The sequence below is a fragment of the Coregonus lavaretus genome, assembly GCF_964263955.1.
Source record: "Coregonus lavaretus genome assembly, chromosome: 9".
Taxonomy (NCBI): Eukaryota; Metazoa; Chordata; class Actinopteri; order Salmoniformes; family Salmonidae; genus Coregonus; species Coregonus lavaretus.
Genome location: NC_139996.1, coordinates 17,417,618 through 17,445,507, shown reverse-complemented (window position 1 = coordinate 17,445,507; position 27,890 = coordinate 17,417,618). Strand labels below are relative to the sequence as shown.

Sequence of the window (27,890 nt, the reverse complement as noted above, 5' to 3'; positions counted from 1 at the left end):
ATAGCATGGACTGGCCACCTTTACAGTGGCACAAGGGTGAAAGTAATTTGTCCCCTGGCCCTTGGCTGCATTGGCCCTTGACTGCAGTAATGTATAGCAAATACCAGTAGAGGCTTCTCCCTCAGGCAAATCTAATAGGGGATAATGATAGATTCACTATTGGTCTAAATGACAGATCGCCGCCACCATTTGACCCAGTAGTAGAAGCTGATGGGAGAATTAAATAATTCATAACACGGGTCTTATGAAACCACTCTGTATAAATAGGATCTGACAGGATCCTTTATTTCTACTGGTGGTTCATTGTTGCATGTAGGGATGTAGAACTTCCATAGAGATAAAAACTCTTCTGGTGTTTTATCTCTGTGTTGAACGTCCATAGGTTCCTTGAGTACAACGTCCTGGGTACAATGGGGTGGAATAGACCACAGGTTTCTGCCCTGTACCCCCCTACCCATGGGCCTCTCTGTAAGGAGGGCACAAACACGGGTATGAGACGACCACTGCTCTGAACATACAGTGGTCCTCTGTAGCTCAGTTGGTAGAACATAAGGTAGAACATAAGCTTCCAACACCAGGATAGTGTTTTAGTTTCCCGGGACCACCCGTATGTTAATGTATGCAGGCATGACTGTAAGTCGCGTTTGGATAAAAGTGTCTGCTAAATGGCATATATACTGAACAAAAATATAAAGGCAACATCAACAATTTCTAAGATTTTACTGAGTTACAGTTCATATAAGGAAATCAGTAAATTAAAATTAATTCATTAGGCCTTAATCTATGGATTTCACAACTGGGAATACAGATATGCATCTGTTGGTCACAGATACCTTAAAAAATAGGTAGAGGCGTGGATCAGAAAACCAGTCAGTATCTGGTGTGACCACCATTTGCCTCATGCAGCGCGACACATCTCCTTCGCATAGAGTTGATCAGGCTGTTGATTGTGGCCTGTGGAATGTTGCCCCACTCCTCTTCAATGGCTGTGTGAAGTTGCTGGATATTGGCGGGAACTGGAACACGCTGTCGTACACGCCAATCCAGAGCATCCCAAACATGCTCAATGGGTGACATGTCTGGTGAGTATGCAGGCCATGGAAGAACTGGGAAATGTTCAGCTTCCAGGAATTGTGTACAGATCCTTGCGACATGGGGCCATACATTATCATGCTGAAACATGAGGTGATGGTGGCGGATGAATGGCACGACAATGGGCCTCAGGATCTCGTCACGGTATCTCTGTGCATTCTAATTGCCATCAATAAAATGCAATTGTGTTTGTTGTCCGTAGCTTATGCCTACCAATACCATAGCCCCATCGCCACCATGGGGCACTCTGTTCACAACGTTGACATCAGCAAACCACTCGCCCACATGACCCCATACACGCTTTCTGCCATCTGCCCGGTACAGTTGAAACCATGATTCATCTGTGAAGAGCACCCTTCTCCAGCGTGCCAGTGGCAATCGAAGGTGAGCATTTGCCCACTGAAGTCGGTTACAACGCCAAACTGCAGACAGGTCAAAACCCTGGTGAGGACGACTAGCACGCAGATGAGCTTCCCTGTGACGGTTTCTTCAGTTGTGCAAACCCAAAGTTTCATCAGCTGTCCGGGTGGCTGGTCATAGACGATTCCCGCATGTGAAGATGCTGAATGTGGAGGTCCTGGGTTTGCGTGGTTACACGTGGTCTGCGGTTGTGAGGCCAGTTGGACGTAGTGCCAAATTCTCTAAAAGGCGGCTTATGGTAGAGAAATAAACATTACATTCTCTGACAACAGCTCTGGTGGACATTTCTGCAGTCAGCATGCCAATTCCATGCTCCCTCAAAACTTGAGACATCTGTGGCATTGTGTTGTGTGACATAATTGCAAATTTTAGAGTGGCTTTTTATTGTCCCCAGCACAAGGTGCACCAGTGTAATGATCATGCTGTTTAAACAGCTTCTTGATATGCCACACCTGTCAGGTGGATGGATTATCCTGGCAAAGTAGAAATGCTTACTAACAGGGATGTAAATACATTTGTGCCAAACATTTGAGAGAAAAAGCTTTTTGTGCGTATGGAACTTTTCTGGGATCTTTTATTTCAGCTCATGAAACATGGGACCAACCATGAAACATGGGACCAACACTTTACCTGTTGTGTTTATATTTTTGTTCAGTGTATTATTATTGATTATTATTATATTACAGTACAGTAGCAAGGGCGTCTGTCTCAGAAGTCCAGATTGAGTGACACACAAACTCTCAACTTTGAAACACCTGTTTTTCCTGTGCATTTTCCAAAGTTGAAATCTCCTCCATTTCATCTTCTGTGAGCCATACGGCAAGACCATCCCGACCCCTGGTCAACAGTCCGGTCCATCCCCACTTTGCCATCCATTCCCACAACAAAGACGTCTTGGCTTGGCTGTCATTGCATTGCCTGTGTCTGCATCAGACCCACCTAAAGCCTCCTCTGCCCTGCCGTTTCCCTCACTCCCCTTTCTGTGTTGCTTCTTCTTCCAGGGATGGGGAAAAAGGACGACACCAAGCTCATGCAGGAGTGGTTTAAACTGGTCCAGGAGAAAAACGCCCTGGTGCGATACGAATCTGAGCTGATGATATTGTGAGTTAACCATTATTATCCTTTGTTATAGGCCTACTGGAGGTGAACTCTGTATCTATATAAGGTGCTGTAACTGAAGGTAGACAGACATCATTTAGACATAGATTGGAGACATCATTTAGACATGAGACATAAGTCAGGTCCACAGGTGTCATAGTTGGGCCGTAAGTCTGTCTTTCTGTCCCCCAGTGCACGAGAACTGGAGCTGGAGGATCGCCAGAGTCGACTGCAGCAGGACCTGAGGGAACGAATGGCAATTGAAGGTGAGGACTGCAAATGTTCAACTCAATAAATCTTTATTGTCCCGAAGGGCAATTCGTGTGCAGCTTTAACAAATATGAAAGGTGCAGGACCATGGGAAACAACATTCATGGTTTCATCAAATTCTGATTACCTCAGAGTGAGACACTTTTCACTTTCCTCTCCACATACAGTGGGGAAAAAAAGTATTTAGTCAGCCACCAATTGTGCAAGTTCTCCCACTTAAAAAGATGAGAGAGGCCTGTAATTTTCATCATAGGTACACGTCAACTATGACAGACAAAATGAGAATATTTTTTCCAGAAAATCACATTGTAGGATTTTTAATGAATTTATTTTCAAAATATGGTGGAAAATAAGTATTTGGTCAATAACAAAAGTTTCTCAATACTTTGTTATATACCCTTTGTTGGCAATGACACAGGTCAAACGTTTTCTGTAAGTCTTCACAAGGTTTTCACACACTGTTGCTGTTATTTTGGCCCATTCCTCCATGCAGATCTCCTCTAGAGCAGTGATGTTTTGGGGCTGTCGCTGGGCAACACAGACTTTCAACTCCCTCCAAAGATTTTCTATGGGGTTGAGATCTGGAGACTGGCTAGACCACTCCAGGACCTTAAAATGCTTCTTACGAAGCCACTCCTTCGTTGCCCGGGCGGTGTGTTTAGGATCATTGTCATGCTGAAAGACCCAGCCACGTTTCATCTTCAATGCCCTTGCTGATGGAAGGAGGTTTTCACTCAAAATCTCACGATACATGGCCCCATTCATTCTTTCTTTTACACGGATCAGTCGTCCTGGTCCCTTTGCAGAAAAACAGCCCCAAAGCATGATGTTTCCACCCCCATGCTTCACAGTAGGTATGGTGTTCTTTGGATGCAACTCAGCATTCTTTGTCCTCCAAACACGACGAGTTGAGTTTTTACCAAAAAGTTCTATTTTGGTTTCATCTGACTATATGACATTCTCCCAATCCTCTTCTGGATCATCCAAATGCACTCCAGCAAACTTCAGACGGGCCTGGACATGTACTGGCATAAGCAGGGGGACACGTCTGGCACTGCAGGATTTGAGTCCCTGGCGGCGTAGTGTGTTACTGATGGTAGGCTTTGTTACTTTGGTCCCAGCTCTCTGCAGGTCATTCACTAGGTCCCCCCGTGTGGTTCTGGGATTTTTGCTCACCGTTCTTGTGATCATTTTGACCCCACGGGGTGAGATCTTGCGTGGAGCCCCAGATCGAGGGAGATTATCAGTGGTCTTGTATGTCTTCCATTTCCTAATAATTGCTCCCACAGTTGATTTCTTCAAACCAAGCTGCTTACCTATTGCAGATTCAGTCTTCCCAGCCTGGTGCAGGTCTACAATTTTGTTTCTGGTGTCCTTTGACAGCTCTTTGGTCTTGGCCATAGTGGAGTTTGGAGTGTGACTGTTTGAGGTTGTGGACAGGTGTCTTTTATACTGATAACAAGTTCAAACAGGTGCCATTAATACAGGTAATGAGTGGAGGACAGAGGAGCCTCTTAAAGAATAAGTTACAGGTCTGTGAGAGCCAGAAACCTTGCTTGTTTGTAGGTGACCAAATACTTATTTTCCACCATAATTTGCAAATAAATTCATTAAAAATCCTACAATGTGATTTTCTGGATTTTTTTTCCTCAATTTGTCTGTCATAGTTGACGTGTACCTATGATGAAAATTACAGGCCTCTCTCATCTTTTTAAGTGGGAGAACTTGCACAATTGGTGGCTGACTAAATACTTTTTTTCCCCACTGTATGAGTTCTCCACTTATCTGTCCCTCTTTCTCTCTTTTTCATCCCCCTCTCCTCCTCAGACCACCTGAAGACGGAGGTGGAGCTGGCGCAGGAGAAGCACATCCTGAATGAGATGCTGGAGGTGGTGGAGCAGAGAGACTCCCTGGTAGCCCTCCTGGAGGAGCAGAGGCTCAGTGAGAAGGAGGAGGACAAGGACCTGGAGTCTGTCATGCTCTCCAAGGGCTTCAACCTCAACTGGGCCTGAGGAGGAGAGACTAGACTCACCATCCACCCTAACTCAGATAATACTCTACCCCTCCCCTGTGTCAGGGCTCAATGAAGGCCCAACCCACGGTCCCATGCTTGGTCCCAGTTAACCCAGCAGAGAATGTGTGCAGAATGGAGTTGTCCCATTACGGCTCCTCTGTTGGAGCAGTCTATAATGTTTACATATCTACCCTGCCACCAGCCAGGCATCATTACCTACAGTGATATCTCACCTCACGGTGGGAGGAGCAACTACAGCCTGGACTTTCTCAGAACCTCAGTGGTTCTCCAGAATGGGGAACTGTTTTTCTTTTAATTATTTCTTTTAATCTCAGACACGCAAAGGGAAGGAAGAGGTTAGGTCCTGCTGATGTAAAGGAATTCAATGTATGATACCTGTTTCTATGTACTACATGTGTAGAACACGACACATTAGCGAAGCTGTGGTTTTAGATGAGGGTAGGCCCTTGACCTATTGCCTGTTACAGTGTTACAGGGTTTCTGTGGGAAGGGGAGGAGTGGTCTCACTCTCATCCTATCAGTCTCAACCTAACCTCGTGACATCCTCTGCTATTGTGACTGCTGACTGGGGGAGGGACATCCTCTGCTATTGTGACTGCTGACTGGGGGAAGGACATCCTCTGCTTTTGCTGCCTTTCACTCCAATTACACACTGGCTTCCACGTTCTGAGGAGCCAATAAGGATGGCACTCTAAAAGGCCCATCATTTTTTTGCACAGAGATTCACCCTAAGAGTCAACACTAAGGATCAATAGAATCTGGTCACTTGTTTGTTTTGTATTTATTAGCTTGGTTTTGACAGAGAACCTGAATGAACTGTTTTTGGTATTTTCCGTGTTCACGGAGGAGAGTGCCCGAACTGGAGGCTCGACGGATTGCACTTGTGCTCTCTTTATGACATTGACTGCAAGGACACCAACTGAAAACTCCATCACCAAGAAGCCATTGTGTGTCAGGAGTGGAGGCTGCTGCAGGCTCATAGAGAAAAATATCCTGCGTTACATTGTCTTTGACTCTGAAAGTTGTGCTGGTGTGAATAGTTAACCTGTAGCATAGATTAATTGACACATGTACACTTTAGCAAGCAACCCACTTGACACATCTGTTGGTGTCCTAGTTACATTTACATTTAAGTCATTTAGCAGACGCTCTTATCCAGAGCGACTTACATAATTTTTTTATTTTTCATACTGGCCCCCCGTGGGAATTGAACCCACAACCCTGGCATTGCAAACGCCATGCTCTACCAACTGAGCTACATCCCTGCCGGCCATTCCCTCCCCTACCCTGGACGATGCTGGGCCAATTGTGCGCCGCCCTACGACAGAGCCTGGATTCGAACCAGGATCTCTAGTGGCACAGCCTTAGACCACTGCGCCACACGGGGACTAGTTCTGAGTGATCATGCGACTTCTCCATACCATGCCATTCACCATAAATCACACTGATATTTCATTTTATAATCAGTAACCCTTATTCAATACTAATTGGCATATACCATGAAATGTCCTCAGTGTATGTTAAACAGTGAAAAGATAATGACATTAGGGGCAGTGTCTTATTGAGCTTACACAGTATCAATGCATCGTGTTATCATCATAATAACCTTAAGTGAACTGACACATCACTAACTGGTGTCACAAGACACTTGCGTCATTGGATATTTTGCAATATCAAATGGATAAACCACAGAACTCAAACACAGCCTCTGGCTTCACTATCCCTGGGGCTGAGACATGACCTGCTTTGGAGCAAGATGCCTTTTACACTTAAGTTTAAATTTTTTACCGTTTTCTTTTTAGGGTTTAAACTTTTATGTATCCTACCGGAGGTACATTTCTATTTTGTGTTTTTTGGTAAAATCCTTTCATACAACTACAGGTTGTCAAACAGCAGTTATGAGTAGAAGTGGAGACACGAAGTTGCTCTATTGCTCTAAGTAAACCGCTTCTATTCTGTCAGTCACAGGAGGCATTTGACCTTACTAGCCTTTCTGCCAAACTGTAAATCTTTGGTTGCTCACAGTTTTGTTTTTTTGCTGTATAGATGGGTACATACAGTGACAATTTGTGTAAGAATTAAATGGAGCTGTGAATACAAAAAAGTTACATAATTTCAAGGCTGGATTAGATGGTGTGTAATAAGTTTGACAGATTTTATTGATATTTATTAACATGTGTGCAAAAATGTATCATATGTAAGAAAAATGAATCCTAATTTTTAAAACTGTATGTTGACACACAACAGATACATAAATGCTGCTTCATTTAGTCATAATGCATAGGGTGTTGGATGTATGCTGAAACGGCAATAAAACAATGCAGTTGTTCATTTAGAAAAGTATGTCTCCTTTTATGGGTAGGCTTTTGTATAAACCTACTACAACTATGATTTTATAATAGAAATGTGAATAATAACCTTAATGACAGTCCTGCATAGCAGGTACCCCCTGTCAATTCCACTTATTTGGTATATTCCAGAACTAGCACACCTGATGAAAAGCTCAGCTTGATTAGTTGCCCAATTCAAACCAGGAGTGCTTATTTTATGGCATATTAGTGCAACTGTCTCAGAATCTTCCCAACATGACAGTATGGCAATAAATTAATTAAAGGAAGTTTTCACTTTTACAAGGGCAAAACCTGGCATTTAGTTTCTTCACACACTGATACATTTGATCCACTTGCTGGTTGAAAACGCCACTCCGGTATTTGTGTATCCAGTATTCTAGCGAGGCCATCTGATGTCTGCAGACGAGACGGAAACGTTTTTAGACACGCAAGACAGCTGAGTAGAAATGATCTAGTTTCAGGGACTGTCAGATAAGATGACCAATGACCAATGCTGCATGTTATGAATTGCATTGCATAGTATTTGTTTAAATTCAATAGTCCATAATAAAAGGAAAGTTAAAGGTGATTGTTTGGCCATGCCAAATTCCGGACAGAGGTTTACAGCTGCTTTTCAGTGGATAGCTACATTTTACACTATTGTCCTGTCTTTATCGATATCATTGTGCACACAAACATAAAAGCATGACAACAAGCTGCATTTGCTACTGTAATGTTTGTAGGCTATGTTATCGCGATAATAAACTATTTTCTATTGCAGTAGCCTCAGTGCAGTGAAGGTGTCTGTCGGCAGTACACACTAGAATCCCACTTCACAACAAAAGTCTCCTGAGGCCAACAGTTTATAGTTTCTTCTCAAGGAACAAGGTTAGTACAGAAGTCCAGACATATGAATAAAAAAATAATTCCCTCGTTATGTTGAGATCACAACTTATTTATCTCATGATCATGACATAACAAAAGTTGTTTTGTCGAGATCACAAGATAATTTTCTCGTGATCACATAACAAAGGTTGTTTTGTCACGATCACAAGTTAATAAAAAGTATCACGCGTCATCCATTCATTTGTTCAGATGCATGATAACCACCTCATCAAGGAGCCCAGTGGTCGCAATGCTCTCATGGGGCATTTAAGCACTGAACAATGCCTAACAGGCAGCTCTGTCTCCCACGCTGCGTGGTAAGGGACATTTAGCGTGCTAACATTCTAACTTATAAAATGATAATGTGCTCCAAACATAAATGAAAGCATGATGTTAGCATGAAATGTACCATCCGTAAGTGTAGCGATCAATAAAAACGTATGCGCTGATCTACTGTGGGCTCTGCCGCCTCAGCCTCAGTCAATCTATGATCAATATCTCCACTCCTATTTATAGATTATCTCGTGATCTCGACAAAACAACTTTTGTTATGTCGTGATCACGAGAAAATGATCTTGTGTTCTCAACAAGACAACTTTTGTTATGTCGTAATCATGAGAAAAATAAGTTGTGATCTCGACATAACGAGGGAAGTTTTTTTATTCATATGTCCTCTCTGGACATCCGTAGGTTATTGTCATAACAGCTTTCTATTTCCATAGGCTTGGAGGGCAGAGGGTCTTCCATTGTCCACATCTAGCAATGAGGCCTGCATAATGTATGATGCCATACTCACACAGGCAGTCCTTTTATTAGCTTTGTACACACAAGCACACACACACACAGAATGGTCATTATGTATAATTGCTGACATTATAATAATAGTAATAATTTATTCAACTTTTATAGCGCTATTCATTACATAAAGAATCTCAAAGCTATTTAAAGCACCACAAAAAAACAAGCAATTTAAAAAACAACAGCATCATTCATCAGATGGAAAGTCATGAGAGGGTCAGGAAAGTTCATGGCTTGAGTGGTCATCGGAGGGAGGATGTCAAAGGCGGAGAGCAAGCAAAGATGATCTCTGGGGCAAGGCCGGGGGCAGGCAACATGGTGTCATCAAGGTGTCTCGTTGTCCTTGCAGCTTCTCCATAGTAGGACTCAGATGAAGTTAGAGCTCAGCCACTGCAGTTCATGGACTCCATACCAAAATGAAGCACCAACTTGGGTGAAGCTAAAGCAGTCATTTGGCGCCAGAAAGCACACCACATTTAAATAATAATTAAAGAGTAATATCCTCAACCTCCTCACCCATCTCATTAACTGCTGGTGCGAGATGTCTAATATTAATATTTTATGTAATTTCTACCAGCATGTCACATGTGCAACCAGAGGGAAAATAACTTTAGACCACCTTTACTCCACACACAGAGACGCATACAAAGCTCTCCCTCGCCTTCCATTTGGCAAATCTGACCATAATTATATCTTCCTGATTCCTGCTTACAAGCAAAAACTAAAGCAGGAAGTACCAGTGACTCGCTCAATTCGGAAGTGGTCAGATGACGCGGATGCTACGCTACACGACTGTTTTGCTAGCATAGACTGGAATATGTTCCAGGATTCATCCAATGGCATTGAGGAGTATACCACCTCAGTCACCGGCTTCATCAATAAGTGCATCGACGACGTCGTCCCCACAGTTACCGTACAGTGAGGGAAAAAAGTATTTGATCCCCTGCTGATTTTGTACGTTTGCCCACTGACAAAGAAATGATCAGTCTATAATTTTAATGGTAGGTTTATCATGACTGTAAGTCACTTTGGATAAAAGCGTCTGCTAAATGGCATATTATTATTATTATTATTTGAACAGTGAGAGACAGAATAACAACAACAAAATCCAGAAAAACGCATGTCAAAAATGTTATAAATTGATTTGCATTTTAATGAGGGAAATAAGTATTTGACCCCCTCTCAATCAGAAAGATTTCTGGCTCCCAGGTGTCTTTTATACAGGTAACGATCTGAGATTAGGAGCACACTCTTAAAGGGAGTGCTCCTAATCTCAGCTTGTTACCTGTATAAAAGGCACCTGTCCACAGAAGCAATCAATCAATCAGATTCCAAACTCTCCACCAAGGCCAAGACCAAAGAGCTCTTCAAGGATGTCAGGGACAAGATTATAGACCTACACAAGGCTGGAATGGGCTACAAGACCATCGCCAAGCAGCTTGGTGAGAAGGTGACAACAGTTGGTGCGATTATTCGCAAATGGAAGAAACACAAAATAACTGTCAATCTCCCTCGGCCTGGGGCTCCATGCAAGATCTCACCTCGTGGAGTTGCAATGATCATGAGAACGGTGAGGAATCAGCCCAGAACTACACGGGAGGATCTTGTCAATGATCTCAAGGCAGCTGGGACCATATTCACCAAGAAAACAATTGGTAACACACTACGCCGTGAAGGACTGAAATCCTGCAGCGCCCGCAAGGTCCCCCTGCTCAAGAAAGCACATATACATGCCCATCTGAAGTTTGCCAATGAACATCTGAATGATTCAGAGGAGAACTGGGTGAAATTGTTGTGGTCAGATGAGACCAAAATCGACATCAACTCAACTCGCCGTGTTTGGAGGAGGAGGAATGCTGCCTATGACCCCAAGAACACCATCCTCACCGTCAAGCATGGAGGTGGAAACATTATGCTTTGGGGGTGTTTTTCTGCTAAGGGGACAGGACAACTTCACCGCATCAAAGGGACGATGGACGGGGCCATGTACCGTCAAATCTTGGGTGAGAACCTCCTTCCCTCAGCCAGGGCATTGAAAATGGGTCGTGGATGGGTATTCCAGCATGACAATGACCCAAAACACACGGCCAAGGCAACAAAGGAGTGGCTCAAGAAGAAGCACATTAAGGTCCTGGAGTGGCCTAGCCACTCTCCAGACCTTAATCCCATAGAAAATCTGTGGAGGGGGCTGAAGGTTCGAGTTGCCAAACGTCAGCCTCGAAACCTTAACGACTTGAAGAAGATCTGCAAAGAGGAGGGGGACAAAATCCCTCCTGAGATGTGTGCAAACCTGGTGGCCAACTACAAGAAACGTCTGACCTCTGTGATTGCCAACAAGGGTTTTGCCACCAAGTACTAAGTCATGTTTTGCAGAGGGGTCAAATAGTTATTTCCCTCATTAAAATGCAAATCAATTTATAACATTTCTGACATGCTTTTTTCTGGATTTTTTTGTTGTTATTCTGTCTCTCACTGTTCAAATATGCCTACCATTAAAATTATAGACTGATCATGTCTTTGTCATTGGGCAAACGTACAAAATCAGCAGGGGATCAAATACTTTTTTTCCCTCACTGTATGTACATTTCCCAACCAGAAGCCATGGATTACAGGCAACATCCACACCGAGCTAAAGGCTAGAGCTGCCGCTTTCATGGAGCGGGAAACTAATCCAGACGCTTATAAGAAATCCTGCTATGCCCTCAGACGAACCATCAAACAGGCAAAGCGTCAATACAGGACTAAGATTGAATCCTACTACACCGGGTCTGACGCTCGTCGAATGTGGCAGGGCTTGAAAAATATTACGGACTACAAAGGGAAAACCAGCCACAAGCTGCCCATTGACGTGAGCCTACCAGACGAGGTAAATGCCTTTTATGCTCGCTTCGAGGCAAGCAACACTGAAGCATGCATGAGAGCACCAGCTGTTCCGGATGACTGTGTGATCACGCTCTCCGTAGCTGATGTGAGCAAGACCTTTAAACAGGTCAACATTCACAAAGCCACGGAGCCAGACGGATTACCAGGACATGTACTCAAAGCATGCGAGGACCAACTGGAAGTGTCTTTACTGACATTTCCAACCTCTCCCTGACCGAGTCTGTAATACCTACATGTTTCAAACAGACCACCATAGTCTCTGTGCCCAAGAAAGCGAAGGTAACCTGTCTAAATGATTACCGCCCCGTAGCCCTCACGTCGGTAGCCATGAAGTGCTTTGAAAGGCTGGTCATGGCTCACATCAACACCATCATGCCGGAAACCCTAGACCCACTCCAATTCGCATACCGCCCCCCAACAGATCCACAGATGATGCAATCTCTATCGCCCTCCACACTGCCCTTTCCCACCTGGACAAAAGGAACACCTATGTGAGAATGCTGTTCATTGACTACAGCTCAGCGTTCAACACCATAGTGCCCACAAAGCTCATCACTAAGCTAAGGACCCTGGGGCTAAACACCTCCCTCTGCAACTGGACCCTGGACTTCCTGGCGGGCTGCCCCAAGGTGGTAAGGGTAGGCAACAACACATCTGCCATGCTGATCCTCAACACTGGGGCCCCTCAGGGGTGCATGCTTAGTCCCCTCCTGTACTCCCTGTTTACCCACAACTGCGTTGCCAAGCACGACTCCAACACCATCATCAAGTTTGCTGACGACACAACAGTGGTAGGCCTGATCACTGACAATGATGAGACAGCCTATAGGGAGGAGGTCAGAGACCTGGCAGTGTGGTGCCAGGACAACAACCTCTCCCTCAATGTGAGCAAGACAAAGGAGCTGATCATGGACTATAGGAAAAGGAGGGCCGAACAGGCCCCCATTAACATCGACGGGGCTGAAGTGGAGCGGGTCTAGAGTTTCAAGTTCCTTGGTGTCCACATCACCAACAAACTATCATGGTCCAAACACACCAAGACAGTTGTGAAGAGGGAACGACAACACCTTTTCCCCCTCAGGAGACTGAAAAGATTTAGCATGGGTCCCCAGATACTCAAAATGCTCTACAGCTGCACTATCGAGAGCATCCTGACTGGTTGCATCACCGCCTGGTATGGCAACTGCTCGGCATCTGACAGTAAGGCGCTACAGAGGGTAGTGCGTACGGCCCAGTACATCACTGGGGCCAAGCTTCCTGACATCCAGGACCTACATACTAGGCGGTGTCAGAGGAAGGCCCAAGAAATGGTCAAAGACTGCAGTCACCCAAGTCATAGACTGTTCTCTCTGCTACCGCACGGCAAGCGGTACCGGAGCGCCAAGTCTAGGACCAAAAGGCTCCTTAACAGCCATAAGACTGCTGAACAATTAATCAAATGGCCACCCGGACTATTTACATTGACCCCCCTTTGTTTTTACACTGCTGCTACTCACTGTTTATTATCTATGCATAGTCACTTTACAAATTACCTCGACTAACCTGTACCCCCCCACATTGACATTGACTCGGTACCGGTACCCCCTGTATATAGCATGTTATTGTTACGTAATTTTCTTGTGTTACTTTTTGATTTTATATAATTTTTGTACTTTAGTTTATTTAGTAAATATTTTCTTAACTCTATTTCTTGAACTGCATTGTTGGTTAAGGGCATGTAAGTAAGCATTTCACGGTAAGGTATACACCTGTGTCACGCCCTGACTCAGGGGACGCTTATATGTTGAGTCAGGGTGTGTATATTCCTTGTTGTGCTTTTTCTATGTGTGGGATCTAGCATGTATAGATCTATGTTGGCCGGTGTGGTTCCCAATCAGAGGCAGCTGTCGCTCGTTGTCTCTGATTGGGGACCATACTTAGGCAGCCTATTGGCACTGTCTAGTTGTGGGATCTTGTTCCTTGTAAGGAATGTTGTGTGTTCTACCTTGGACTTCACGTTTCGTTTCGGTTGTTGTTTTGTCGTTGTGTTTATTTCGTGTTAAATAAACATGTACGCATATCACGCTGCGCCTTGGTCTGACCCGTCATTCAACGAACGTGACAACCTGTTGTATTCGGCGTGTGACAAATAACATTTGATTTGATTTGATTAACCAACTCATTACTGGATAGAGAACATGTGTTCCTTTTTATGACATGCACACATTCTCGCTTTCTTTTTTGGTTTGTGAATGGTTTTCTTGTCACCCAGTATGTAACCTGGCGCAACGATGAGACCCTTGGAGGAATCGAGGGATGCATCGCTGCAGTCAGGTCAGCTGACTTAGACTTTGCTATGTGAGAACATGGTGAGACTTCTGGCAAATCCATTCTCTTTATAAAAGATAGCACTGTGTGGGTGTTAAACCCTCAGTAGGCTTGCACAGAATGAGATTCAGCATATAAAGATACAGTTTTAAAAAGCTATGACACTCTATAATCTACGTTCAGTACTTTAGTACTAAATCATTCACTCATGTCCCCACTACTACCTTGTGATAAGTGAATAGAAGTAGTGGCTAGGGCTTGACCACATACTTCTGTGGCCCTGTGCCCTGCCTTGCAGTGATGGGTCATTTGATCAGCACAGGGCTGGATCTGGTGGGGAAGGGGAGTTTGGTGCGTCTGAACGATCACCTGGCCAGCGTGGTCAAGAGGACTGTAGAGCTGGCCCAGAGCCAGCTGGACATCACCTCCAGGGAGAGGCTGCACGTCAGGGCCATGGACCACTTCTCCAAGGGGTGAGAACCAGGGAACTACTGGACATCAGAAAGTGATCTGATTTACTTTATTGATCCCCAAGGGGAAATAGAAGACTCACAACAACACATATTACAAACCAATAAAGTAATGTTATGCATTAAAATGTATACATATTTTACACTGAATGGTAGGAAAAGACACATAGTAGAACACTTTATTAAATCTACAAAAGGCATTATTCAAGATGAGCAAAAATAAATGAACACTGGGGCAGTAGTAAGGAGAATGGGGGAGGCAGGTAGCCTAGCGGTTAAGAGCATTGTGCCAGTAACCAAAAGGTTGCTGGTTTGAATCCCAGAGCTGATGTACCCTTGAGCAAGGTGCTTAACCCTAATTGCTTCTGGATAAGAATGTCTGCTAAATGACAAAAATGTGAATCCCTAATAGTTTTACAATCTGCCAAAAGGTTAAAACATAGAGAATGGTACACTATATATACAAAAGTATGTAGACACCCCTTCAAATTAGTGGATTCGGCTATTTCAGCCACACCCTTTGCTGACAGGTGTATAAAATCAAGCACACAGCCATGCAATCTCCATAGACAAACATTGTCAGTAGAATGGCCTTACTGAAGAGCTCAGTGACATTCAACATGCCATCGTCATAGGATGCCACCTTTCCAACAAGTCAGTTCGTAAAATGTCTGCCCTGCTAGAGCTGCCCCGGTCAACTGTAAGTGCTGTTATTGTGAAGTGGAAACATCTAGGAGCAACAACGACTCAGCCGCGAAGTGTTAGGCCACACAAGCTCACAGAACGGGACCGCCAAATGCTGAAGTGCGTTAAAATCGTCTGTCCTCGGTTGCAACACTCACTACTGAGTTCCAAACTGCCTGTAGAAGCAACGTCAGTATAAGAACTGTTCGTCAGGAGCTTCATGAAATGGGTTTCCATGGCCGAGCAGCTGCACACAAGCCTAAGATCACCATACGCACTGCCAAGCATCGGAGTGGTGTAAAGTTCCCCGCCGTTGGACTCTGGAGTGATGAATACGATTCACCATCTGGTAGTCCGACAGACGAATCTGGGTTTGGCGGATGCCAGGAAAACGCTACCTGCCCGAATACATAGTGCCAACTGTAAAGTTTGGTGGAGGAGGAATAATGGTCTGGGGCTGTTTTTCATGGTTCGGACTAGGCCCCTTAGTTCCAGTGAAGGGAAATCTTAACGCTACAGCATACAATGACATTCTAGACAATTCTGTCCTTCCAACTTTGTGGCAACAGTTTGGGGAAGGCCCTTTCCTGTTTCAGCATGACAATTCCCCCGAGCACAAAGCGAGGTCCATACAGAAATAGTTTGTCGAGATCGTTGTGGAAGAACTTGACTGGCCTACACAGAGCCCTGACCTCAACCCCATCGAACACCTTTGGGATGAATTGGAACGCCGACTGCGAGCCAGGCCTAATCGCCCAACATCAGTGTCCGACCTCACTAATGCGCTTGTGGCTGAATGGAAGCAAGTCCCCGCAGCAATGTTCCAACATCTAGTAGTAAGCCTACCCAGACGAGTGGAGGCTGTTATAGCAGCAAAGGGGGTACCAACTCCATATTAATGTCCATGATTTTGGAATGAGATGTTCAACGAGTATGTTCAAGTAAGAGGAGTGCGATTGAGGTCCAAATCTTGGACAGCAGAACAGATTCCACAAGATAAAACAAAAAACATCTGTTTATCTTGTCTTGAGTAACAGCACTGGAATTGGGTCAAAGGAAATCCTTGGATTGAGGTCACCCAGCAAAACAGACCATTCACACCCCCACTGCCTCTGTTTGTTTTTACTAGGGGACTCAGCCTTATGACTTCGGCACAGGCTTCTAAAAACAAATGGTTACCTCCTTAAAAAGTCTAGAAACACATTAAGCAATAGAGATGTGACGAGGTGTGAATGAAGGAGTCAGGCGCAGGAGGTAAAATACCGAACTCCAGAGTTTATTCCGTTTACATAAATCAAACGCTCCAAGCGTCAAACGAAACTATACAAGGGAAAACATCCACCTTGGCATAAACACAGTGAATAGTAGCTCAACCGAGCTACACGCTCTCACAACAAACAATCACTCACAAAGACAAGGGGAACAGAGGGAACACTTATACACATAGTAATTAGGGGAATGAGCACCAGGTGTGTGTGATTGACAAGCTTACCCGCTGGGAGGTGCCTTACTCTGGGCGCACACTGAGCATGAGGAAACATACACCCTCACGTCCTTAACCAAGGTAGGCCACCAGTACTTCTCGGTCAGGCAGCGCATTGTACGACCGATACCTGGATGACCAGAGGAGGGTGACGTGTGTGCCCAGTAGATCAGACGATCACGGATAAGCGCAGGCACGTACTGCAGCCCAGCTGGACACTGCGGTGGAGATGGATCTGTGCGTAATGCCTGCGCTATTCCTGCGTCCATCGCCCATACTACCGGCACAACAATGCATGAGGCCGGGAGTATGGGGGTGTTGTCTCTGGGCCTCTCCTCTGTGTCATACAGCCGAGACAGTGCATCTGCCTTCATGTTCTTCGTACCCGGAATGTATGAGAGTATGAAATCAAACCGGGTGAAGAAGAGGGCCCACCTGGCCTGGCGAGGATTCAGCCTCCTCGCTGCCCGAAAGTACTCCAGGTTACGGTGGTCTGTCTAGACGAGGAAAGGGTGTTTCGCCCCCTCGAGCCAATGTCTCCACACCGTCAAAGCTCGGACAACAGCCAGCAGCTCCCGATCACCAACGCCGTAGTTCTGCTCCGCCGAGCTGAGCTTCTTAGAAAATAAGGCACAGTTGCTTGGGTGGCGTGCCCGAGCGTTGGGATAAGACAGCTCCTATCCCTACCTCGGACACATCCACCTCCACTACGAACGGTAGTGATGGATCGGGGTGAGCCAGTACCGGGGCTGAGGTGAACAGGCCCCGCAATCTACTGAAGGCCAAATCAGCCTCAGCAGCCCAGCGGAGCCGGGACGGCCCACCCTTCAACAAGGAGGTAATGGGAGCTGCGACCTTGCCAAAGCCCCGAATAAACCTTCGATAGTAGTTGGCAAAGCCAAGGAAGCGCTGCACCTCCTTTACCGTGGTTGGAGTCGGCCAATTACGCAAGGCTGCAATGCGGTCTCCCTCCATCTCCACACCTGTGGTGGTAATGCGATATCCGAGAAAGGAGATTGACTGCTGGAAAAACTCACACTTCTCTGCCTTGGCATAAAGATCATTTTCCAGCAGTCGGACCAGTACCTTGCGAACCAGGGACACATGCTCGGCGCGCGTAGCGGAATACACCAGGATGTCATCAATGTAGACCACCACACCGCGACCAAGCATGTCTCGTTCACAAAGGACTGGAAAACGGATGGAGCATTCATCAAACCGTAGGTCATCACCAGGTATTCATAATGCCCCGAGGTTGTGCTGAATGCTGTTTTCAACTCATCCCCTTCCCGAATACGCACCAGGTTGTAGGCACTCCTGAGGTCTAATTTGGTGAAAAAGCGGGCCCCATGCATTGACTCAATCACTGAAGGAATGAGGGGAAGAGGATAACTAAATCGTACCGTCACATTATTCAGTGGTCGATAATCAATGCACGGGCGTAAACTGCCATCTTTCTTCTTCACAAAGAAGAAACTCGAGGAGGCAGGTGAAGTGGAGGGACGTATATACCCCTGGCGCAGGGACTCGGTGACGTATGTTTCCATAGCCTCCATTTCAGCCTGCGACAGGGGATACACATGACTCCTGGGAGGTACAGCGTCTACCCGAAGGTTTATCGCGCAATCCCCCTCCCGATGAGGTGGTAATTTAGTCGCTTGCATCTTGGAAAACGCGAGCGCCAGATAATGGTATTCAGGGGGAATGCGCACGGTGGGGGTACCGTCTGGACTTTCCACCGTGGTCGCACCAACGGAAACACCTAGACACCTACCCAACCACCCCGTAAGAACCCTCTGCGGCCATGAGAAATTGGGGTTGTGAAGGGCTAACCACGGGATACCCAAGACAACAGGGTAAGCAGGAGACTCAATAATCATAAAGGTGATCTGCTCAACATGCGTAATCATGGTGACTGGTACCGTAACTTCCTTAACCAACCCGGACCCTAATGGTCGACTATCAAGTGCTCTAATGGGGAGTGGAATGGTTAGGGGAACCAATGAAATGCCTTGACGGCGTGCAAATGCCCTGTCCATAAAATTCCCAGCTTCGCCTGAATCGACTAGTGCCTTACACTGGGAACCTACCAAGTGATCGGGAAAGGAGATAGATAAAGTACACTGCGCCGCAAAGGGCTCTGAACACGTTTGGGTGTTCGTTGGAGTAGGAATCCCTTACATCGCGCTGCCGTCCCATCAAACGCCGGTGGCCGGGATATCTGGATCCCTCCAGGGGCTGGGGTGTAGGTGGCTGGATCCGGTTGACCAGCTGGTCTCGATAGATCGGATCCTCTCCTCTACAGGCGTTGTACCACCTGAAAAACCCAATCCGTTGCTTCCCCCATGCTGGCCAACATCGAGGAATACTCCTGGACCCTTGCCACAACTCCAGGCATGCAGTCTTCTCCTGCTGACTCCATATCAGATCGGGTGAGTGATTCTGTGATGAGGTGTGAATGAAGGAGTCAGGCGCAGGAGGTAAAATACCGAAGTCCAGAGTTTATTCCGTTTACATAAATCAAACGCCCCAAACGTCAAATGAAACTATACAAGGGAAAACATCTACCTTGGCATAAACACAGTGAATAGTAGCTCAACCGAGCTACACGCTCTCAAAACAAACAATCACTCACAAAGACAAGGGGAACAGAGGGAACACATACACATACTAATTAGGGGAATGAGCACCAGGTGTGTGTGATTGACAAGACATGACAAGTGGAGTGATGAGAATGAGATCGGCAGTAGCTCCGGTGACGACGAACGCCGAAGCCTGCCCGAACCAGGAGGCGGGGCAGCCTTGGCGGAAGTCGTGACAGTATAAATAATATTACATTTTAGTAGTAATTTACAGTTAGTGAATGACTACTAAAAGTTAGTGTTCAAGGTAACATCTAATTTGCTCTTTTGTTGATTTGCTTTCATTGTGTTTTTGTGGTTTTAAGGTGACTTGAGACAATAGAGAATAACTACTGGCTGTCCTCTGTAGGAGTTTCCCTAAGGCATGTGACGTGTGTGAGGAGATCCTGGTGGATCCTACTGACCTGCTCGTCCTCAAGTTTTCCCACGATGGCTTCTTCTACCTGGGGGCCCAGACCCAGATGAGGGACTCTGTGGCCCGGGTGCTGCCCCACTGGAAGCCCCACATCCCCATCTATAGGTAGGGAACTGTGCTGCTTCACTGGAAGCCCCACATGCCCCTCCACAGGTAGTGATTACACAGTAATTGGGGCTTTTTTGTACTCTGAGGAGATGCTATTGTTTAACTGTCCCAAGGGTACCCTTATCTGATTACGCTTGTCTCGGAATTGCGATAGGTTAATGCGAGTTACCATTTCTCTGACAACTTGAAACTCAAGGTTTCAGTCAGATATAGCCTTCTTTTCTTTTTTCTTTTTTTTTTCTTTTTTTCGGGGGGAATGGATCAGCTTAATATTGCAGATAGATTGTATCTTCTATCAATGTAATTGTCTGCATCACTTCCAATCCCCCATGTTTTTTTGTTTTTTTTTAATATATATATACTCCCCTTTATTAATTTTCAACCCCACCATCCTTTCCCTACTTGGAGTAAATTAGTGAACAACAATGCCCAGGCCTCTACTTCCGGTCTATACTTACTATCTACACCTTATGGACAGAGTTAATTTTACAATAATTCTATTATATATATATATATATATTTTTTTTATTTTTTATTTATTTTTTTTTTTGCTCCTGAACTTCTTCTACTCTCAACCTCTCCGATCATTTTCATGATGTCCATCCGGTTTGCTTCTATATGCCATATCTTTCTAACTGTGCTCTTTCCCAAAAGCTCCCAATATACAACCTATATACTTATTATGGACACAGTATGCTTACATTATTAGCTATCTTTGTTATTATTTGTTGTTATTTGTTATTAGTCCCATCCTTCAACTCTATTCAATACCTCCCATCTATCTCTTAACACCATCCATATAGGATTTCTATTTGCCATATATATTTTAACCGTACTGTGATGTTTTACAAAAGTTCTGAACCTTTCTATTCTCATTGCTTCTACAGATTGTGAATTAAAAATAAACATTTTTGCTAAAAGTATTATTATATTATTGATTGATTGACTATGACTTTTCAGATCACCCAGTAATGCTATCTGCAAGGTTAGTTCCAGGTAAATATTGCAATCCTTTAGCCATTCCTGGACCTGTGTCCAAAAACAAGCTACAAATGGACAGAACCAAAATAAATGATCTAATGATTCTGTCTCTTCACAGCAAAATCTGCAGAGCTGGGAAGATTGTATCCCCCAAATAAATAACATTATATTGGTAGCAAGAATTTTATATAATAATTTAAATTGAAAGATTCTAATTTTTGAATCCGGTGTCGTTTTGCGTGTCAGTTCATAAACACTATGCCATGGGATCGGTACGTCAAAGATCTCTTCCCAACTATTTTGCAATCTATATGGGACGGCTGTCAATCCTTTGGTCCTTAAGTGAAACTGATATCAATCAATCAATCAATTTTATTTTATATAGCCCTTCTTACATCAGCTAATATCTCGAAGTGCTGTACAGAAACCCAGCCTAAAACCCCAAACAGCTAGTAATGCAGGTGTAGAAGCACGGTGGCTAGGAAAAACTCCCTAGAAAGGCGAAAACCTAGGAAGAAACCTAGAGAGGAACCAGGCTATGAGGGGTGGCCAGTCCTCTTCTGGCTGTGCCGGGTGGAGATTATAACAGAACCATGCCAAGATGTTCAAAAATGTTCATAAGTGACAAGCATGGTCAAATAATAATCAGGAATAAATCTCAGTTGGCTTTTCATAGCCGATCATTAAGAGTTGAAAACAGCAGGTCTGGGACAGGTAGGGGTTCCATAACCGCAGGCAGAACAGTTGAAACTGGAATAGCAGCAAGGCCAGGCGGACTGGGGACAGCAAGGAGTCACCACGGCCGGTAGTCCCGACGTATGGTCCTAAGGCTCAGGTCTCTCAGTTGGCTTTTCATAGCCGATCATTAAGAGTTGAAAACAGCAGGTCTGGGACAGGTAGGGGTTTCGTAGCCGCAGGCAGAACAGTTGAAACTGGAATAGCAGCAAGGCCAGGCGGACTGGGGACAGCAAGGTGTCATCATGCCCGGTAGTCCTGACGTATGGTCCTAGGGCTCAGGTTCTCAGAGAGAAAGAGAGAACGAGAGAATTAGAGAGAGCATACTTAAATTCACACAGGACACTGGATAAGACAGGAGAAGTACTCCAGGTATAACCAACTAACCCCAGCCCCCCGACACATAAACTACTGCAGCATAAATACTGGAGGCTGAGACAGGAGCGGTCCGGAGACACTGTGGCCCCATCCGAAGAAACCCCCGGACAGGGCCAAACAGGAAGGATATAACCCCACCCACTCCGCCAAAGCACAGCCCCCGCACCACTAGAGGGATATCCCCAACCACCAACTTACAATCCTGAGACAAGGCCGAGTATAGCCCACAGAGGTCTCCACCACAGCACAAACCAAGGGGGGGGCGCCAACCCAGACAGGAAGATCACGTCAGTAACTCAACCCACTCAAGTGACGCACCCCTCCCAGGGACGGCATGAAAGAGCACCAGCAAGCCAGTGACTCAGCCCCTGCAACAGGGTTAGAGGCAGAGAACCCCAGTGGAGAGGGGAACCGGCCTGGCAGAGACAGCAAGGGCTGTTCGTTGCTCCAGCCTTTCCGTTCACCTTCACACTCCTGGGCCAGACTACACTCAATCATATGACCTACTGAAGAGATAAGTCTTCAGTAAAGACTTAAAGGTTGAGACCGAGTCTGCGTCTCTCACATGGGTAGGCAGACTGTTCCATAAAAATGGAGATCTATAGGAGAAAGCCCTGCCTCCCGCTGTTTGCTTAGAAATTCTAGGGACAATTAGGAGGCCTGCGTCTTGTGACCGTAGCGTACGTATTGGTATGTACGGCAGGACCAACTCGGAAAGATAGGTAGGAGCAAGCCCATGTAACGCTTTATAGGTTAACAGTAAAACCTTGAAATCAGCCCTTGCCTTAACAGGAAGCCAGTGTAGGGAAGCTAGCACTGGAGTAATATGATCAAATTTCTTGGTTCTAGTCAGGATTCTAGCAGCCGTATTTAGCACTAACTGAAGTTTATTTAGTGCTTTATCCGGGTAGCCGGAAAATAGAGCATTGCAGTAGTCTAACCTAGAAGTAACAAATGCATGGATTAATTCTTCTGCATCATTTTTGGACAGAAAATTTCTGATTTTTGCAATGTTACGTAGATGGAAAAAAGCTGTCCTTGAAACAGTCTTGATATGTTCGTCAAAAGAGAGATCAGGGTCAAGAGTAACGCCAAGGTCCTTCACAGTTTTATTTGAGACGACTTTACAACCATCAAGATGAATTGTCAGATTTAACAGAAGATCTCTTTGTTTCTTGGGACCTAGAACAAGCATCTCTGTTTTGTCCGAGTTTAAAAGTAAAAAGTTTTCAGCCATCCACTTCCTTATGTCTGAAACACAGGCTTCTAGCGAGGGCAATTTTGGGGCTTCACCATGTTTCATTGAAATGTACAGCTGTGTGTCATCCGCATAGCAGTGAAAGTTAACATTATGTTTTCGAATAACATCCCCAAGAGGTAAAATATATAGTGAAAACAATAGTGGTCCTAAAACGGAACCTTGAGGAACACTGAAATGTACAGTTGATTTGTCGGAGGACAGACCATTCACAGAGACAAACTGATATCTTTCCGACAGGTAGGATCTAAACCAGGCCAAAACTTGTCCGTGTAGACCAATTTGGGTTTCCAGTCTCTCCAAAAGAATGTGGTGATCGATGGTGTCAAAGGCAGCACTAAGGTCTAGTAGCACGAGGACAGATGCAGAGCCTCGGTCTGACGCCATTAAAAGGTCATTTACCACCTTCACAAGTGCAGTCTCAGTGCTATGATGGGGTCTAAAACCAGACTGAAGCATTTCGTATACATTGTTTGTCTTCAGAAAGGCAGTGAGTTGCTGCGCAACAGCTTTTTCTAAAATTTTTGAGAGGAATGGAAGATTCGATATAGGCCGATAGTTTTTAATATTTTCCGGGTCAAGGTTTGGCTTTTTCAAGAGAGGCTTTATCACTGCCACTTTTAGTGAGTTTGGTACACATCCGGTGGATAGAGAGCTGTTTATTATGTTCAACATAGGAGGGCCAAGCACAGGAAGCAGCTCCTTCAGCAGTTTAGTAGGAATAGGATCCAGTATGCAGCTTGAAGGTTTAGAGGCCATGATTATTTTCATCATTGTGTCAAGAGATATAGTACTAAAACACTTAAGTGTCTCTCCCGATCCCAGGCCCTCGCAGAGCTGTGCAGGTCCAGGACAGCTAAGCCTTGGAGGAATACGCAGATTCAAAGAGGAGTCCGTAATTTGCTTTCTAATGGTCATGATCTTTTCCTCAAAGAAGTTCATGAATTTATCACTGCTGAAGTGAAAGCCATCCTCTCTTGGGGAATGCTGCTTTTTAGTTAGCTTTGCAACAGTATCAAAAATAAATTTTGGATTGTTCTTATTTTCCTCGATTAAGTTGGAAAAGTAGGATGATCGAGCAGCAGTGAGGGCTCTTCGGTACTGCACGGTACTGTCTTTCCAAGCTAGTCGGAAGACTTCCAGTTTGGTGTGGCGCCATTTCCGTTCCAATTTCCTGGAAGCTTGCTTCAAAGCTCGGGTATTTTCTGTATACCAGGGAGCTAGTTTCTTATGACAAATGTTTTTCGTTTTTAGGGGTGCAACTGCATCTAGGGTATTGCGCAAGGTTAAATTGAGTTCCTCAGTTAAGTGGTTAACTGATTTTTGTCCTCTGACGTCCTTGGGTAGGCAGAAGGAGTCTGGAAGGGCATCAATGAATTTTTGTGTTGTTTGAGAATTTATAGCACGACTTTTGATGCTCCTTGGTTGGGGTCTGAGCAGATTATTTGTTGCGATTGCAAATGTAATAAAATGGTGGTCCGATAGTCCAGGATTTTGTGGAAAAACATTAAGATCTACAACATTTATTCCATGGGACAAAACTAGGTCCAGAGTATGACTGTGGCAGTGAGTAGGTCCAGAGACATGTTGGACAAAACCCACTGAGTCGATAATGGCTCCGAAAGACTTTTGGAGTGGGTCTGTGGACTTCTCCATGTGAATATTAAAATCACCAAAAATTAGAATATGATCTGCTATGACTACAAGGTCTGATAGGAATTCAGGAAACTCAGAGAGGAACGCTGTATATGGCCCAGGAGGCCTGTAAACAGTAGCTATAAAAAGTGATTGAGTAGGCTGCATAGATTTCATGACTAGAAGCTCAAAAGATGAAAACGCCATTTTTTTTTTTGTAAATTGAAATTTGCTATCGTAAATGTTAGCAACACCTCCGCCTTTGCGGGATGCACGGGGAATATGGTCACTAGTGTAACCAGGAGGTGAGGCCTCATTTAACACAGCAAATTCATCAGGCTTAAGCCATGTTTCAGTCAGGCCAATCACATCAAGATTATGATCAGTGATTAGTTCATTGACTATGACTGCCTTTGAAGTGAGGGATCTAACATTAAGTAACCCTATTTTGAGATGTGAGGTATCACGATCTCTTTCAATAATGGCAGGAATGGAGGAGGTCTTTATCCTAATAAGATTGCTAGGGTGAACACCGCCATGTTTAGTTTTGCCCAACCTAGGTCGAGGCACAGACACAGTCTCAATGGGTATGGCTGAGCTGACTACACTGACTGTGCTATTGGCAGACTCCACTAAGCTGGCAGGTTGGCTAACAGCCTGCTGCCTGGCCTGCACCCTATTTCACTGTGGGGCTAGAGGAGTTAGAGCCCTATCTATGTTGGTAGATAAGAGGAGAGCACCCCTCCAGCTAGGATGGAGTCCGTCACTCCTCAGCAGGTCAGGCTTGGTCCTGTTTGTGGGTGAGTCCCAGAAAGAGGGCCAATTATCCACAAATGATATACTTTTTTATTTATCAGAAATAGCCTTCTTGGTAATACTGTATTTTTCCTAGTATGTGAACTCATGAGGGAACTCCAAGGCTCATACTATTGCAGTAGCATTCCGTCAAGGGCTGGGGCCTGCCTATACATTCTCAGCCAGACAGTAATTGCCTCAGTATATTAGTGCTTACTGTGATCAACAATCACCACTGGCAGTCAGACCATGAAACGAGTCACAACAGTCGATTCAAATCTAATGATTCCATCGATTTTTCTCAAACAAATTGATGGCTATTTATAACAAGCCATTATCATTAATTCTTAATTGTTTTCCTTGTCAACTGTGCTCTGCGATCCCACAAAATCAATGCATGCTTTATTATTTCACTAAAATAATGAACTAGCTAGCTAGTCTCGTGTCTGGCATTGCTGTATGACTGCTTTTATACTTGTACAATATCTATTGTATTGAGATTCTCTGTACTTTTGCCTGCAGCTACCTAAAATGATTATATTCCTTTGGACTTCTGGAGACAAATTTCTATGACCAGGCTGAGAAAATGGCTAAAGAGGGAAGACGTTCCACTGTGTCAATTTGCCATGGAAATGATTTGCAGCTGTAAATCGTTAATTCTGTCATCATTAAACGATGACCTCTGCTGGTTAAATTGCCATCAAGGTTGGACAATCAAACCACATTCCGAAGACATAATTTTTTACATTTGAGTCATTAAGCAGACGCTCTTATCCAGAGCGACTTACAGTTAGTGCGTTCATCTTAAGATAGCTAGGTGGGACAACAACATCATAGTCATAGTAAACACATTTTTCCTCAATAAAGTAGCTATCAGCAAAGTCAGAGCTAGTAAGAAAAGACAAGTGTGAGTGTTTAGTGCAAGAAAGGCAAGGGTGTTACTTTTTATTTTTAGAATACATTATTACTGTGCATAAGTTTTATTTGCATAGACAATCAACTTTACTTGACTGGACTGACCAATGTGCTACCATCGCTGCATTTAGACAGGTATCCCAATTCTGATATTTTTCCACTAATTGGTCAGTCCAGTCAGGTAGAGTTGATTGTCTATGCAAATGTTTTTCAGAGCTGATCTGATTGGTCAAAAGACCAATCAGTGAAAAAAAGTTTAGATTTGAGCTGCCTGTCTAAACGCAGCCCATGAGAGGTAGTTCAATCTACTGCTAGCATTGACAGGGTCCAGAAACTGTCCCCCTCCTCTAACCTCTGCCCCCCAGGGCCTGGCTCTGACCCCGGAGGACGCCTGCTGTGTCCACGAGATGAAGGCTGAGATGGATAAGGGCCTCAAGTTCATGGAGAGTACAGAGAAAGACTGGGTGGTGGGTCATTATGAGTCCCTCTGCTGCATGTTGTTGTCATTCAACACCTCAGTATGGCTTGCTCCCAGATCTGTTTGTGCTGTCTTGCCAACTCCTATGGTTATTGTCACACCAATGCATACAGATCTGGGACCAAGCTAGGCTTAAACTATCTGTGTAAATAGGTAATTAATTTAATGTTTTCATTTGCAGGGATGTGACATGTTAGCCTGTCATAACTACTGGCATTTGGCCCGATACTTCATCAAAAAGGTACATCTTGTAATGAGCTACTCCAGTCAAGCACACTGTTGTCAGACAGTAGAACTGTTGAGATACAATTTACATTGATATACCCTCCTGTGTGTTCTCTGAAGTGTAAAGTTGATTACAGTAGGAAATTAGTTTGTATTGTATTAGAGTGCATTATCTGTATAATGGACTTTAAAGTTGGAATCCTTAATGGTGAAACTGCCATGTCCGTTTGCGATATTACAACAACAAAGAAGTTACTGCAAACAACAAACACAGTTTTTTTCCCTCGGACATCATTGCACGGGCCATAGAACAGCAGCATACGTACTGCAATTTTTATCCCTTGATGTGCGACGCTCCCCACCTCTGCTTGTCAGCAAAACAATAACGGTCGTGGGGCTAACCGGGGCGCTGTTTCCCACTACTGTGGATTTCATCTTTAAGACTCATGCTTGTTTTTCAATTTAGATTTGTTTGTATTTTTCCCCGCAGGGAGAGTATGATGCGGCTCTGAACAAATTCGATCAGCCAGGTTAGTGCTCCCAACAAGTTCATCAAGACTCATTTGGCCT

At 44.7% G+C, this 27,890-nt stretch overlaps 1 protein-coding gene and 1 pseudogene across 2 annotated transcripts in view; both read left to right on the top strand.

Moving 5' to 3' along the window:
- LOC311135029 (protein-methionine sulfoxide oxidase mical3a-like) overlaps positions 1–7,546 on the top strand; it is a 106,145-nt gene extending 98,599 nt beyond the window's left edge. Inside the window, exons 30-32 of the mRNA XM_084168882.1 lie at positions 2,514–2,613; positions 2,803–2,876; positions 4,708–7,546. Coding sequence (XP_084025008.1) covers positions 2,514–2,613; positions 2,803–2,876; positions 4,708–4,892 — 359 coding nt within the window. The 3' untranslated portion in view covers positions 4,893–7,546. The remainder of the gene's footprint in view (positions 1–2,513; positions 2,614–2,802; positions 2,877–4,707) is intronic.
- An 865-nt stretch (positions 7,547–8,411) lies between these two features.
- The window catches only part of LOC311134881 (tetratricopeptide repeat protein 38-like), a 52,181-nt pseudogene continuing 32,702 nt past the window's right edge, over positions 8,412–27,890 (top strand). The window contains exons 1-9 of the transcript in view: positions 8,412–8,447; positions 8,853–8,930; positions 14,063–14,144; positions 14,417–14,591; positions 19,747–19,917; positions 26,225–26,300; positions 26,983–27,084; positions 27,277–27,336; positions 27,811–27,850. The product of the transcript in view is annotated as a tetratricopeptide repeat protein 38-like (transcript). The remainder of the gene's footprint in view (positions 8,448–8,852; positions 8,931–14,062; positions 14,145–14,416; positions 14,592–19,746; positions 19,918–26,224; positions 26,301–26,982; positions 27,085–27,276; positions 27,337–27,810; positions 27,851–27,890) is intronic.